Source organism: Cynocephalus volans, chromosome 7, assembly GCF_027409185.1.
Source record: "Cynocephalus volans isolate mCynVol1 chromosome 7, mCynVol1.pri, whole genome shotgun sequence".
Lineage (NCBI taxonomy): Eukaryota > Metazoa > Chordata > Mammalia > Dermoptera > Cynocephalidae > Cynocephalus > Cynocephalus volans.
In genome coordinates this window covers 536,923-552,896 of record NC_084466.1, presented here as the reverse complement: position 1 = coordinate 552,896, position 15,974 = coordinate 536,923, and the positions used below count along the sequence as shown (strand labels likewise).

General features: G+C 45.9%; 2 protein-coding genes across 6 annotated transcripts in view; one reads left to right on the top strand and one right to left on the bottom strand.

Moving 5' to 3' along the window:
- Window positions 1-15,974, bottom strand: part of RASA3 (RAS p21 protein activator 3) — a 148,551-nt gene that overhangs the window by 45,861 nt on the left and 86,716 nt on the right. For all 5 annotated transcript variants that reach the window (XM_063101983.1, XM_063101984.1, XM_063101987.1 and 2 more), the window contains one exon: window positions 6,117-6,211. In XM_063101983.1, the coding sequence (XP_062958053.1) occupies window positions 6,117-6,211 (95 nt within the window). The remainder of the gene's footprint in view (window positions 1-6,116; window positions 6,212-15,974) is intronic.
- On the top strand, window positions 13,256-14,205 carry LOC134382247 (dnaJ homolog subfamily B member 6-like). Its single transcript, XM_063102665.1, has one exon. The coding sequence runs from the start codon at window positions 13,361-13,363 to the stop codon at window positions 14,084-14,086; it is 726 nt and encodes a 241-aa protein (XP_062958735.1). The 5' UTR covers window positions 13,256-13,360; the 3' UTR covers window positions 14,087-14,205.

Genomic DNA, 15,974 nt, shown 5'->3' with positions numbered 1-15,974 from the left:
CACAAAGCAGGCTTCCGCCACCCAGGCCTCCACTGCTGTCGCACTCTGGGGCCCGGTCTCCCTGCGACTGCAGCCCACCGCATGTGGAGATGGATGAAGGTGGGCACCAGCCCTCGCTGGCTCTGCAGGTGGGGAAGGCAAATGCCAAAAGTGACACTGACACAAGCGTCTATTGTGGCTCCTTTACTGAGCGCTGGCCAGAGCTGAGGGCTCTGCGAACTGTCACCTGCACTTCTCTGTCCCCGAGCAGTGGGCGCTGCCCTGCTTACACTGAGGAAGCACCATTAACATCAGCACAGGACAGGAGCTCGTGACCCAGGTAAGCAAGACTTCCCATCAGCATGGACTCAAGGTGCGGCCTCTTTGCCTGCATTCTCAAGTGCCCCGGGTACCACCTCCTTTGGGACATGATTCTTAAGGTTTGCAAGGCTGTTCAGGCTGTGGAGATTAGTTCATTTTCAAGGCCTCCTGAGAAGTCACAGAGCATGTCTGGCTAACAGCATGCAGTGGCAGTGCTGCGTCCTGTTTCCCCCAGGCAGGGCCCAGTGGCACCGGCACCAGCTCGGCACCTTCAGATCTTGGCACCGGCTTCCAGTTTCCTCTAGGCACTGTCTTCAGCCACATTGTGTCCTTCCCTTTTCTGGTGATTTGGGAGAGTGATAGTAGGAGATCAGACAAAGCAAGACTATGCCATCCCTGCAAGGAGGCTTCTCCTCCCAGAAAGTCACCCTAACCGATGTGCAGGTCAGAGGTTCACACCTGTTAGGTCAACGCACACGGCAGAGTGGGCCACACCACCCCCAGCACAACCAACCACACCAGAAATGCCGTCGCCAGGGCTGCCCCTTCAAGCATCGTGCCCTCTGTTTCAGGTGGGCAGGAAGCGCTGCTTCCTAGTGCACACCAAGGTGTGTGACAGGACACGCCTGCCTGGGCTCGCACCTGCTCAGCCACAGAAACTCCATGCCTCCAGGAAAGAGACTGAAGCCCTGGTTGCCCTGAGTTCTCTCCTGCCAGGGCTGGAGCAGGGTGGGAAGGGGCAGCCCAGCCTCCTCGTCCCCATAACCATCTGCCCAGCAAGATGCACGGGGTGCAGGCCAGTGTCCTTTTGCTTATTTTGGCTGATGAGAAAAAGAAACCCTAGGACAGCACAGAAAAAAGTGCTGCTTGATAGTTTTTCCCACTCTTACTTAAGGTGAATATGTGATTAAGTTTAAAAAGCAGCTGGGAGCTGCACAGCATCGACAGTCAACCAGGGCTGACTGACTTCATCCAGCAACAAGGAGCACACCCCAGGCCCACAGGGAACACTCACGGGAGAGACCACACTTGGCAGGAAGACACACCTGCAAACTTAGAGAAAAATCACACAAGTCTGCTCTCAGAACGCATGGAAATTAAATGAAATCAAACCCAGGAAGATGGCAGGAAAATCCCCAAATATTTAGAGGTTAAACAACACATTTCTAAATAACAAAAAGGTCAAAAATATGTCTCAAGAGAAATTTTAAAATATTTTTAAATAAATGAAAATGAAAGTATAACTTATCAAGATTTGTGGCACACAGCAAAAGCAGAGCTTAGAGGGAAACTCAGAGCATCAACTGCGTATATGAGAAAAGGAGAAAAAACCAAATGAATCATCTAACCTTCCTCCTTAGGAAACGAGAAAAAGAGCAAATTAAATCCAAAGTTAGCAGAAGAAGAGAAATAACAAGAATAGAGCAGAAATCAATGAAATTGGAAACAGGAAATTGACACAGAAAAATCAAAGCTAAAAGCAGTTTCTTTGAAAAGATCAATAAAGTAGATAAACCCCAAGTCAGGCTAACCAGGAACAACAGAGAAAAGACACAAACCCCTAATATCAGAATGAAAGACGACACGCCTCTGACCCTGAACCTTCTGTGCATGACACTGCGACGGTGGGTCCCTGACAAGTGGATTTGCCAAAACCCACAAAACACAACACAGGGTGCCCACGAGTGAGCACTAAGGACTTTGGTTAACAACAGTGCATCGCCAGCTGGGGACCGGGCAGTGACTCCAGGAGGGAAGTGAGGGCACTCTGTCCTCTCTGCTCAGCTTTCGTGTAAACAGAAAACTGCTCAAAAGTACAATTTGTTAATTTTAAAAAGGGCACCTGGTGGCCCCGTCCACTCCTCTCAGAAAGGCCTTTCCCAGGCGAGCGAGCGGAGCATGAGCGCCAGAGCCCGTCTGCTGGGCCGAGTGACAACCCTGGCCCCGTAAACACCTCTCTCCATGTGTCCACATCCCCAGCAGCCCTGGGCCCAGCAGAACCATCGGGACAGAGGCACCTCAGCACCACGAAAAGAGAAGACAAAGTAACGGGCAAATGACAGAAAAGAAAGGCAGAAACGGTCCAGGGAGAGAAGGGAGCCTGCCTCGCCCCACCACTCCTGCAGTCCCTTAAATCTTTAGCTTTAGAAGCTGGGCCTTGATTGTGACAACTGTTGACATTGTTTACCTAGGAAATCCCTCAAACAGGATTGTCTGACACACAAAAGATGGATTTCCCAGATACTCCACAAGAGGCTGGAATCCACCTCTGCTGACTTTCAAGGCACAGCCCACAGCTAAAGGTAGAAGACGTGGGCATCTCTGGGCTGGTGCTGCCGGGGCTCTCTGTGACAGCTCTTCGGTCTGTGCCCCTTTCAGAATACATGGCATACTTTAACAACAGGCTCATGGAAACAGAGCTCATAACCTGCCAGGTGTCCTGGGAAGGGAAGGTGAGGAGGGTCCGGTACACGGTCCCCTTCCCCACTCAGCACCGAGAGGGTCCACAGCAGGCAGAGGGCACCAGTCCCTTTGGGAGCTGCAGACTCCTCCGCAGGGAGCCCACCACGCTCACTGCCATGGGAGGGGCACAGGTGACTAATTCTACTTCATAAAGTGCTTTACCAAAGACCTTTACAAATCATCAATTCCAGAAGGAAGCACGAAATTTTTTAAACTGCCTTTTTTCCTCATTTCTGTGACTCACTGATGTCTCATGTTGGCCTATTTTTGAGATACTTTCTTTCCTGAAACATGCCTTTTTCCTGTGAATTACAGAGCAGATGGATTCAAGCAACCACACGCCACCCTCCGCCCTTCTAAAAACTATAAATGTGACCTTTCCAGTGAAACAACCACTGCACAGGAAAGATGGTAACTGCAGTTTTAAAGGTCAGTTTGAGTCTCACGGAGCCTCCTCCCTGCACGGCCACTTCACAGGAGGGCATCGTCCAGAACTGGACACGTGATGAAGCACTCAGCGCGGTGCCTACCGGGTCCCCTCTCCCTGTGCGCGACAGCAGGCATTTGTCTTTCATGACTCACAAATCCCCAGGAGACCTGTGCCACTGGGGACGGCATCCTTGCTTCACAGATGAGGTTCGCCAGGCCATGGGCACACGAGGGGCCTTATGGCATCAAGTATGAAATAATTAGGAAAGATTCTGCCAGCTGTAAGATGAACACACAGCATTCGTATTTATAGCTTGGTGGTGACTAAACAGCTCTGAATCTTGATTGTGATGGTGGCTACACAAATCTACACACGTGACAAAGTTGCACAGAATATCACAAGAGCCGAAAGGTGAAAGCAACCCAAGTGTCCCTCAACAGATGATGGATAAACAAAGTGAGGTCCATCCATACAGCGGAGTATCTCTCAGCCTTGAAGAGGAAGGAAATCCTGCCATTTGCTACCACATAGGTGAATGCTGAGGACATTAGGCTGAGTCACAAAAGGACAGACACTGTGATTCCATCAGCATGAGGTTTCTAGAGCTTTCACATCCACAGAAACAGAGCGTGTCAGCAGCTGCCAGGCGCTGGGGGAGGTGGTGGGAGTTACTGTCTAACAAGGAGAGTTTTGGTTTTGCAAGATGGAAAGAATTCTGGAGGTGGGTGGTGGTGATGGTCGCACAATACTGTAGGTGCATTTAATGCTACTGCACTGGACACTTAAAAATGATTAAAAGGGTAAATTTCATGCTATGTGTATTTTACCACAATAAAAAAAACTGGAAGAAGACTGCATGGATCACACACACACACACACACACACACACACCCGTGTGTGTAAACTGGTGAAATCTGAACGGAGTCTGTGGACTGCACAGTGAGCGCCCTGGTGTGACCGTGTGCCAGGTGCACGAAGGGCCCCATCAGGAGCACGGCCCTTCTGGGCGATGCTCGGTCTCTGAGAACAGACAGAGGAGCACACACGTGCTCGCCATCGTTCCTTGTGTACCACCTTTTTTTTTTTTTTTTTTTTTTGCCATTTCCTGTGAATGTATAACCATTTCAAAATTAAATAAGTAAAAAAACCAAAAGGCAAGAAATATGAAAAGCTACACTTGCCAATAAAGTCAAACCTAAATCTGGGAGAAAACCACAGTGCAGACAAAATGGCAAAAGCCACATCTGCGGGCTGCTCACAGCAGCATTTCTGATTAGGATGCCGCGGATTGTTATTTCAGAATAAAAGTGGGGGGTACACATGCCAAAATGAAGAACAGGGATGTGTGGTCACACGGCACGTGGTTCTGGGCCTCGCCTCCGCACGAGGGCTCCGAGTCCTGGAGCAGGTGTTGCGGCCACGGCGCTCCCGGTGTTCACGTCCGTCTTTCCCGTTAGCACCCTGCTCTCCTACTTTGAGTACAGTGTTGCTGCTGCCAGTAATTACAGCATCTTTTAATTCCCACAGCACATGTGGGCTCCTTGGCCACTGTTTTCCTCTGAAGCAGAGTTAATTAAATGTGATGCACAATTGGGACGTGTCCCGTGAGGGCCAGGGAGGCGCACCATGGCACAGCTCCTTAATTCCCGAGAAGGGCCTCCACGTCCCCTCTGGCTGGGCTCTCCTTCAGCTTCTGTGTAGCCTGTGACTTTGGCAGAGCCACAAAGTCTGGCTGAGCGTGAGGTCCCCGGTGGACATGGGGACACGCAGGCTATCTTGGCCTTTCGCCTAAAACTGCCCTGGCCATGGGGCACAGAGCCTCTCCAGGCAACCCACAGAACTGCTTCTGCTGGAGTCTCAGGCAAAGTCCTCATGAGGTGCCTAATTTGGGGATTTTGTCCACGACACCATCCGCCACTAGATAAAAATAACTACCACTGCTGCTCTGAGATGCCTCAGGCACTACTGAGCCACACATACGTCAACCTGAGCACTGTGCACAAATGCACATCCCAGGTGAAGAAACTGAGGCTTGCCGAGGATGACCACGCCTCCAAGTTCACTAGTGATGAAGGTGTTGAGCTCTAGGCAGGGCCCCTGCACTCAGTCATGAACCTGTGGCCACTGTGCAGCCAGTTCACAGTGGGGCCTTTTAGCTGCCCCCTGCCATGGACCCGGGCTCAGGACGGTCCCACAGAAATTGGCAAGGGTTTGTGCTCCAGCACAGTGACCCCCACTGTCTCCTTGTACAGGTGAGCCTGGGAGCAGCCATATGGGAAAGGAAGGGCCGGCGGCCCGGAACCCTGCATCCATGGGCAGGTGCTCACATGAGGGTCTGGGACCCCCAGCACCTGTAGCCCCCACAGTCTCCCTTGCTGGGGGCAGGAACCCCCAGTCCTGTGTGGTGAGGTCAGGGAGCTCCTTCCCTGGACAGGGCCAGGACCCGTCCCAGTTAACACATTGTCCAGGTGGGACCCAGGGATGTTCAGACAATGGGAACTAGTGAGACTGCTCAGTTCTTACAGCTCAAACCCTTCTTCACCCGGAGAACAAGCAGGCGGCCACCAAGCAGGGTGGGGGAGTGGGGGCTGTACCATTCCAACCCCAGAGCTCCATCTTTTCTCCCCCAAATTTCCTCTTTACCTTCAATTATGTGTCACTGTCCCCACCATTTTATGTATTTTTAAAGATGCTTCAATCACACCTGACAAGGTGGGGCAATAACCAAAGGGATAAACAGAATTAATAAGCGTATGCTCAGTCTTTGAGTACAAATAGGTGAATACAAAATCTAGTCATCCTCATTCCTCATTAATAGTGGGAAGCCCGCATATCTTTCTTTAACCACAAATGGGGTCTGTTCTGTCCCCAAAGCCCCTGCACCCCCGTGGCTCTCGTTCCCGGGGCTCTGCCAGGGCCTCACCTGCACCTCGGAGTCTGCGTCCACATGCTGTAGCTGGAACCAAGTGTCCCGGTTGTGGTACTTGTGCAGGTCCTCCTTCTGAATGGCCACTTTCCCTACAATACACAATGCAGAGGAGAGGCACTTCACAAGAGGGCACACGTCATCCAGATCCGGTAAGTCCACAATCAGTAAGAGAACTCTGTGTCACCCTCCTTCCAGGACAGTTAACAGATGTACAAACGTCACCCCCACTAACAAAGCACGTTTCAGGCTGCACTTCAGCTGTGGCCGTGGACGTGCCTGTGCTCTCCATGGGAAGCGTGGTGTCTTCTGTATATGAGCAATTCCACCCTTCACACGTTATCTGAGGTAGCTGCAGTGCATCCGTGAGAGAGACTCATTTCACAGACACTGCGACGGCTCTGCCAGGCACCTGCACAGCAAACTGCTTCCAACCTGGGAAATTGGAGGTGGAGGCAAGTCTCGAGGGCAGGTGGTGGTCATGGTACATCTGCCTAATGTCCTTCCCACAAAACAGACAGGAGTAGAATGAATAAAGATTTAATGGAAATGTGTGTGTGCACTCATGTGAGCTTTAGCTTAGAACGCACGTGTGTATATCCATACTTAGCTTATACAGTGTGTACATGGGTGTGGGTGCACATGTGCACAGGGTGTGGGCATGTGTATGCAGGGGTGTGTGTGTGTGTGTGTGCATGTGCATGTGTGAACGTGGGTATGTGCATGAGTATGCATTTGTGTATGCGTGTGTGGGGGTGCATGGGTATATGTGCATTTATATATGTGTGTGCACACGGGTGTGTGCATGTAGGTGTATGTGTGTGCATGTGGGTGTGTGCATGAGTATGCATTTGTGTATGTGTGTGTGAGTATGCATTTGTGTATGTGTGCGTGTGTGGGTGCATGGGCGCATGTGCATTTGTATATGTGTGTGCACACAGGTGTGTGTGGCTCTCATGTGCACCCAGGGTGTTCACAGCTATGGCTGACTTGAGAGTGCAGCTGGACCAGCTCAGCCTTCCCACTGCCAGCACAAGTCTATTCCTTGAATCAGTGTCTCCCCAAGTGCAATCAACACGTGGCCTGCATGGAAGCACCTGCAGGGTTTCTAAGAGTGCAGATTCCTGGGCACTGTCCCAGATGGAGGAAACAGAGTGTCTGTGTGGAATCTACGCTTTCCCAAGGTCCCTGGGCACTTCTGTGGGCCCTAAAGTTTGGGAACTTTCACTCTAGTTTTGTGTTCCTTACACAGGCTTGATACTTTGAAGCAAGAATTTCAATGAAAATACATGCACAAATATGATATACATTACCTAGTACAGATTTATAATATTTAAATATGCATATATAACCATTACGAATCTACTTATACATTCAGCTTATTCCAAAAAAGTACTCCAGGCAGTTAGAAAACATGGACCCGTCACAGGCTGGGAGAACAGAGGGCAGGAGAGTCCTTGCTGGGCATGGGGCACTGCACCATCCTGCTGTCCCTGCACGCACCAATAGCCTCCTGCGCTGTGGACCACACTATACACCAGGGGACAGAGGTCACGTCACACAACATGTGCACCTCTGTGGATACAGGCACTGTGGACACACGTATGTATGTGCACACACACAATGTCTTCATACTAGAAAGCATACACAAAAATGGAAATGACAAAGGAAATATAAAAGTAAATATCAGAAAAAAGTCTTAACGTTTTCTTTCTGCACCCCCAAGACACACACACCTTACTTAGAGGTCACGGTCTAATTAGCAAAGTAAGAAATTCTGGGTCCCCTCTGACCCGTTCTGCCCAGCGTCCATCCACGGCAGGGTCTGACCCTCTGAGAATGTCCCAGGCTCCCTGGGGGTGGGTTGGGGGATGAGAACCTAACCGGACACCTTGCCTTTCCCCGGGACGCCAGCCCTGCCCCAGAGCCCTGTCCTCTGAGAAAGATCTTTTCACATCAGGTTTCTCAGAAAACCTTCATGGGTGCCCAGCCTGGCTTCTACCAGTTTCAAAATCTGGCCTGGCCCTCTCCAACTTGCTCTGTAATTTCTAGAACATTCTACCTGCCAGCCCCTTACATCCTTCATCTCATTTCATCCCACAGGAATCCTGGGCACAGGGGGTGGCTTCTAATACACACGCTTCACAGATGAGAATCCAAGGCTGGGCATGCCCACAGGACGGTGGCCCTGGCCGCAGGCTCCTCCCTCCTTGTTCCCTGCCTTTCTCCCAGCAATCTCTCCTTCCTTGAGTGTCCTCGCCTGGTGATGCCCCTTGGATGGCACCTTCCCTTTGGTGCTGCCAGGACCTGCTGGGGCCCCAACTCTCTTCTGTTTCCAGAGGTTCACGGAGCAAGACCCTGACTGTGACATGAGAAAAGGCAGCTGCTGTGGGTCCTCACCCTTGTCTGGGAAGGTGCTCTGCGCCAGATGGATCCACCTCTGCTCTGGCTCCAGGCTCCAAGAAGTGTGTACCACATGCCCTGGGGCATGGATGGGCTTGGAGGCAAAACAAGCACAAAAGTGCCCCAAGTGCCAGAGGGATGAATGCGGGTCGGGGAAGTTTACTCCCCTGCCACCTGCCTTCAACCTTCCTGTGCTGCCCCATGTGCCTGCATCCATCATTTCAGCAAATCTGCACCATTGCGTGTTCTGCACCTCACACCTACCACTCTGCATAGTGGCCTCAGGACAGACACTGCAGCAAGCAACCTCCTTTCCCAGTACACTGCAGCTCCATGAACCGTGCACAAATGGGTCAAGGCCCATCAGTTCCACACAGCCACTGCAAGCTACCAACACTAGCAGGTGGGAAAGCAAGAGAGGCAGAGTCAGAAGGCAAGGGAGCTGCATGCAGCCAGCAGGCATGGGCACAGGCTGGAGAGCAAATACCACAGAAATTCAGAGAGAAACCAAAATCAAACACTAGGTAGTCTCTCCCCCAACTAGGAGTCACGAGGGCAAGACAATGCCCAGGCCTCAGTCGTGGCTCCTGCCACTGCATTTGCCCCCAGCCCCTGCCTCGCCTCATGGCACCCAGCGTCCCCTTGCTGGGCATCCTGTGACCTCTTCACTGCTGGGCCCCACAGCCGCTGGTCATCCTCCACCTATCTGATAGAGGACTCCCCTTCCCCTCTCTCTGCCAGCTACTGCATGCCTCTTACAAAACTTCGCCCTTTTCCCCATGATGGGAATATGATTTTTGAGTCTCACAGGAATAAAGCCACATGAAACAAAAAATTTCTTAAAATTGAATTGGGCAATATATTTAGAGAAAAGGGATAAAGAAATTTTCAGACTCCATGATTAGTTCAGCTGGGTGGGAGTATTACTTTTGAAGTTTGAAATTTTAAGGAAGTACAATGTTATTGCTTCTTTGCATTTTTGCGAGCTAAATGCCCACAGGGCTCATTGAATATGGGGAACCAGTTACAGAAGCCTCGAGGAGTTGAAAGAGGAGCCAGAAAAGGGGAGATGACCAGAAATGGAAAACCACAGGAAGAACTGCCGATGTCACACTGACTGGCAGACCATCAACCCCTGCCCGGGATCAGGAATGCAGGAAAGATGTGGCTCCTGTCACTCCTATTTAACCTTGCATCCCAGCCAGCACGATGAGGCAACAAGAAAGGGAAACAAAGCACATGCAGACTGCGAAGGAAGAAATAAAAGTCTTCATTCTAGAATCTACAAAAAAAAATCTACAAGAGCTTTTATCCGTGGGCCAGAAGACTCAATTTTGTTAAGATGGTGACTCTCCCAAATTAATCTATAGACCAGTGCAATCCCAATCAAAATTCCTGTTAGATTGTTTTAGAGGTTGAGAAGCTGATTAAAAAATGTATATGAAAACTCAAGGACCTAGAAAAGCAAAACGAACTTGGAAAAGAACAGTGTTGGTGACCTCACACTGCTGGCAGACTCGAGAAGCTGCGGGGTCGAGATAGTGTGGTGCTAGAGGAAGGATATGCAGTTGGATGGAATGGAACAGAGAAGATGGAAACAAACCCACATGTACATGGCCAACTAATCTTTAAAGAGGTGCCAAGGTAACTCAACAGGGAAAGGAGAGTCTTTCAACCAATAGTACTGGAACAAATGGACATCTATGAGGGAAAAATGAACCTTACCCTTTCCTTTGTGCCATATGTAAAAGTTAACTTGAAATAGACCATAATATGGGACTTCAAGGAAAATGGCAGACTAGAGGTCCCCAGGGCATGTTCTTACATAGTAAAATATTGAAACAGACCCACCACCACCACTGCTAGTCATCAGAGCCACTGTCTGGTCCTAGAACCCATCTCAGAGCAGCTCTCCACAGAGCAGCAGTCCTGTGGGTGGCCTGTTGCTATAGCCACAGACTCAGCAGACACAAGGGAGGTAGCCACAACTGCTGCAGTGAGTTAACCCCACTGCCACCAAGAATACTGCACATGTAAGAGAGATGGCTGCAGCTGCTGGCACCACTGCCACTAAGGACACTGCAGACATGAGGGAGGTAGTTGCAGCCATGCAGCCACCATCATCTTGTGAGAAGCCCACCATGGCTGGAGCCACCACTGCCACGTGGGCAGCCCTCCAAAGCCACTGCCACAACCACCACTGCAGCAAGGGCATCCTGCTACCACAGCAGCAGCCACTGCCACTGTGAAGGCAGAGAGCTGACCGCTTGACTGCATTGATACAAAGAGGGTCACCAGCAGATGCAAGGAAGGAGGGTAACAGAAGACAGTCATCAACATAGAAATACAAGAAATAAAAACCAAACAACAACCAAAAAAAAAAAAAGAAAAAAGAAAAAAGAAAAAAGAAAATATGAGACCAACAAAGGAATACACTAACTCCCAAGTACTGGATCCCTTAGAGCAGGAACCCTTTGAAATGGCTGAAAAGGAATTCCAAGTAAAAATCTTAAGGAAACTCAATGAGATACAAGAAGACACAGTTAGGCAATGCAATGAATTGAGCAAAACTATGCAGGATATGAAGGAGAAAATCCTTAATACTTTAAAAAAGAATGTAGCAGAACTCATGGAACTGAAGGAGTCTTTGAAAGAAATAAAAAACACAACTGAGAGCTCGAGCAATAGGCTAGAGCAAGCAGAAGAAAGAATTTCTGATCTTGAAGACAGTCTCTTTGAAATAGCTCAGGCAGACCAAAAAGTAAATGAATAAGCAAACAAATAAATAAAATAAAAAAGAATTTTAAAAAATTAAGAAAATCTAAGAGAGCTAGCAGATAACCTTAAGTGCACCAACATCTAAATCATGGGTGTTCCTAAAGGGGAGGAGAAAGGAAAGGCATTGAGAACACATTCAACAAAATAATAGCAGAAAACTTCCCAAGAATGGAGAGAGACACAAACCTTCAGATCTGGGGAGCTTAAAGATCCCAAACAGATTCAATTCAAAAAGGTCCTCTCCAAGGGGACCTTTGCCTTTTTGTCAAACTGCCAGCACTCAAAGACAAAGAGAGAATCCTAAAAATAGCAAGAGAAAAGTGTCAAGTCACCTATAAGGGAGTCCCCATCAGACTAACAGCAGAATTCTCAACAGAAACTCTAAGAGAATGGGATGATATATTCAAAATACTAAAAGAAAAAAACTGCCAGCCAAGAATACTATATTCAGCAAGGCTATCCTTCAGAAATGATGGAGAAATAGTTTATTTCCCAGACAAACAAAAACTATGGGAGTTCACCACCACATAACCAGCCCTACAAGAAATCCTTAAGGTAGTCCTGCATCTGGAATCCAAAAATGATAATCACTTCCATGAATACACAAGAAAGAACAAACCCACTTGTAGAACAAAAATGGAAACAACAAAGAGAAAGAAACAGTATCTTACCACCTCCCAAAACCAACAAATACCAAAGACAAACAATAACAGGGAAAGAAAGAAACAAAAGATATTTAAAACACCCAAGTGAAAATTGATAAAATGCCAGGTATAAGACAATACCTCTCAGTAAAAACCCTAAATGTAAATGGATTAAATTCCCCATTCAAAAGACAAAGACTGGCTGATTGGGTTAAAAAGCTAGACCTAACTATATGCTGTCTACAAGAGACTCACCTCGCCTGTAAAGACACACCCAGACTAAGAGTAAAGGGATAGAAAAAGATATACCACACAAATGGAAACCAAAAATGAGCAGGACTAGCTATTTTTAAATTGGATAAAATAGACTTTAACCAAAAACCATAAAAAGAGACAAAGAAGGCCACTAAATAATGATAAAGGGATGTATCCAGTAAAAAGACATAATGATTGTAAGTATATATACACTCAACGTCAGAATACCCAGATATATAAAGCAAACACTATTAGACCTAAGGAAGAGATAGATCCAAATATGATAATAGTTGGGGACCTGAACACCCCTCTTTCAACACTGGACAGATCATCTAGGCAACAAATCACCAGAGAAACACAGGATTTAAAACACACGTTAGACCAATTGGACTATCTACAGAACAACCAACAACGTCATCCAACTCTTTCATCCAACAACCACAGAATATACATTCTTCTCATCAGCACATGGAACATTCTCCAGGATATACCAAATGTTAGGCCACAAATCATATCTCAACAAACTCTTAAAAACTGAAATCATTTCAAGTATCCAGACCACAACAGATTAAAACTAGAAATCAATAACAAGTGAAACTCTGGAAACTACACAAACATGGGGAAATGAAACAACATGCTTCTGAACGACATATGGGTCCAAGAAGAAAATAAAAAGGAATCAAAAAATTCCTCAGAACCAATGAAAATAAAGATACATCATACCAAAACCTGTGGGATACTGGAAAAGCAGTACTAAAAGGAAGTTTATCACAATAAACTCTTACATCAAAAGAATAGAAAGATTTCAAATAAACAACCTAATGCTACACCTCAAAGAACTAGAAGAACAAGAACAATACAATCCCAAAACAAGCAGATGGAAAGATATAATTAAGATCAGAGCAGAACCAAATGAAATAGAAACTCAAGAAACATTATAAAAGATTAATGAAACAAAAAGTTGGTTTTTCAAGAAGATAAAACAAACCGTTAGCTAGGCTAATTTAAAAAAGAGGAGAGAGAAGACCCAAATAAAAAAATAAGATATGGGCCAGCGTATCCGTGCCGGAGTCGAGGAGACCCGGGCCGCCGCCCCGACACCCCTCCTTCCCACCGCCGGCCGCCCGCGTCCTCGGACTTGTCCCAACAATCTATTAAAACATGGTGGATTACTATGAAGTTCTAGGTCTGCAGAGACATGCTTCACCTGAGGATATTAAAAAAGCGTACCGGAAGCTGGCACTGAAGTGGCACCCAGATAAAAATCCTGAGAATAAAGAAGAAGCAGAGAGGAAATTCAAGCAAGTTGCCGAGGCATATGAGGTGTTATCAGATGCTAAAAAGCGGGACATCTATGACAGATATGGCAAAGAAGGATTAAATGGTGGAGGAGGAGGTGGAAGTCATTTGGACAATCCATTTGAGTTTGGCTTCACATTCCGGAACCCAGATGATATCTTCAGGGAATTTTTTGGTGGAAGAGACCCATTTGCATTCGACTTCTTTGAAGACCCATTTGAGAACTTTTTTGGGAATCGAAGGGGTCCCCGAGGAAGCAGAAGTCGAGGCACGGGGTCATTTTTTTCTGCCTTCAGTGGATTTCCATCTTTTGGAAGTGGATTTTCTTCTTTTGACACAGGATTTACTTCATTCGGGTCACTAGGTCACGGGGGCTTCACTTCATTCTCTTCCACATTGCTTGGTGGGAGTGGGATGGGCAACGTTAGATCTATATCAACTTCCACTAAAATAGTTAATGGCAGAAAGATCACTACAAAGAGAATTGTCGAGAATGGTCAAGAAAGAGTAGAAGTTGAAGAAGATGGCCAGTTAAAGTCCTTAACGATAAATGGTAAGGAGCAGCTGCTGCGCTTGGATAACAAGTAATTCATCGCACGCATTTAACAGAAATGTTACTATAACAAGCACCATTTGAGGATTAACAGGAACTTTTTTTTGAAGATTTCAAACGAACTCGACTTTCAGTATAATTGTACCTAATCTAAAGTATTTATAAACAGCTCATCGGACTGTTTGTCATAGACTTTTGAGTTTATTGCTGGGACCACATAATAGGACCATTTTTTTTTTTGTCTTTAAAATTGTTGTAAATCTCTGTATGCACTTTGCTTTTTTATTAAACATAATCCAAGGTGAGCCGTGACTCTTTAGTAGTGGTAGGACAAGACTGTACACTAACACCAGCATGGACCTGCTTTTCCATTGTGTTTGAAATGTGAGCCAAGTGCTGAGCCTGCTGTGAAGTTAACATTGTCAGGATGAGTCTTCTGCAGAAATAATTTCAGTTCTTTTCAGTATTTAGTAGTGAAAGATATTAATGCATTAATGGTAATACATTTCTGGTTTAATGTAAATTAAGGATGTTTTCTAGTTGTGCATGAATGCTGGCAACTTAGTAAGTTTTGACAATTGTTCAAATATGTAATGTTAAGCTTAGGTTTAAAAAGTAAAGCTGGTAAACTGGGTCTTTGTCATTTGCTTTAAAAAAAAAAGATAATAAATGCGAATGTGTTTGGTGCATTCTTTCCTGAAAAAAATAAAAAAATAAAAAAAAATAAGATATGAAAAAGGAAACATTACAACCAATACCACAAAGAATCATTAGAGACTATTATAAACATCTATACACTAACAAATTTGAAAACTTGGAGGAAATGGACAAATTTCTGGACACATACAAACTACCAAAACTGAACGAAGAAGACATAGAAAACCTGAACAGACCAATAATAAGCAACAAGATTGAAGCAGTCATCAGCAGTCTCCCAGCAAAGAAAAGCCCAGGACTGGATGGCTTTACTGAATTCTACCAAACCTTTAAAGAGGAATTAATACCAATTCTATTCAAACTATTCCAAAAAATGAAACAGAGGCCATTCTCCCAAACTCATTCCATAAGGCCAGCATCACCCTGAATCTAAAATCAGACAATACAACAAAAAAAGAAAACTATAGGCCAATATTTTTGATGAACATAGATGCAAAAATCCTCAATAAAATATTAGCAAATAGAATACAGGAACACATTTAAAAAATTGTACTCCACGATCAAGTGGGATTTATCCCAGGGATGCAAAGATGGTTCAATGTACTCAAGTCAATAAATGAGATATGCCACATTGACAAAATTAAGGACAAAAACCATGTGATTATATCTCAACAGACGTAGAGAAAGCATTTGACAAGATTCAACACCCCTTCATAATAAATGATCTCAGCAAATTAGGTATAAAAGTCAACACAATAAAAGTCATATATGACAAACCCACCACCAATATCATCATGAATGGGAAAAAGCTTTTTTATTTTTTTAAAGAACAGGAACAAGACAAGGATGCCCACTTTCACCACTCTTACTTAACATAGTATTAGAAGTACTAACCAAAACAATCAGGCAAGAGAAAGAAAGGGCATCCAGATTAGAAAAGACGAAGTCAAATTGTCCCTGTTTGCAGATGGCATGATCCTATATATAGAAAAGCCTAAAGACTCTACAAAAAAAAACAAATAATAAACAACAAATGAATAATAAACAAATTCAGTAATGTTGCAGGATACAAATCAACATGCCAAAATCAGTAACATTTTTATACTCCAACAATAAACTAGCAGAAAAATAAATCAAGAAAGCTAGCCCATTTAAATGAGTTGCCAAAAAATAAAACATCTAGGAATAAATTTAACCAAGGAGGTGAAAGATCTCTACATCAAGAACTATAAATCACTGTTGAAAGAAATTTAAAAGGACACAAAA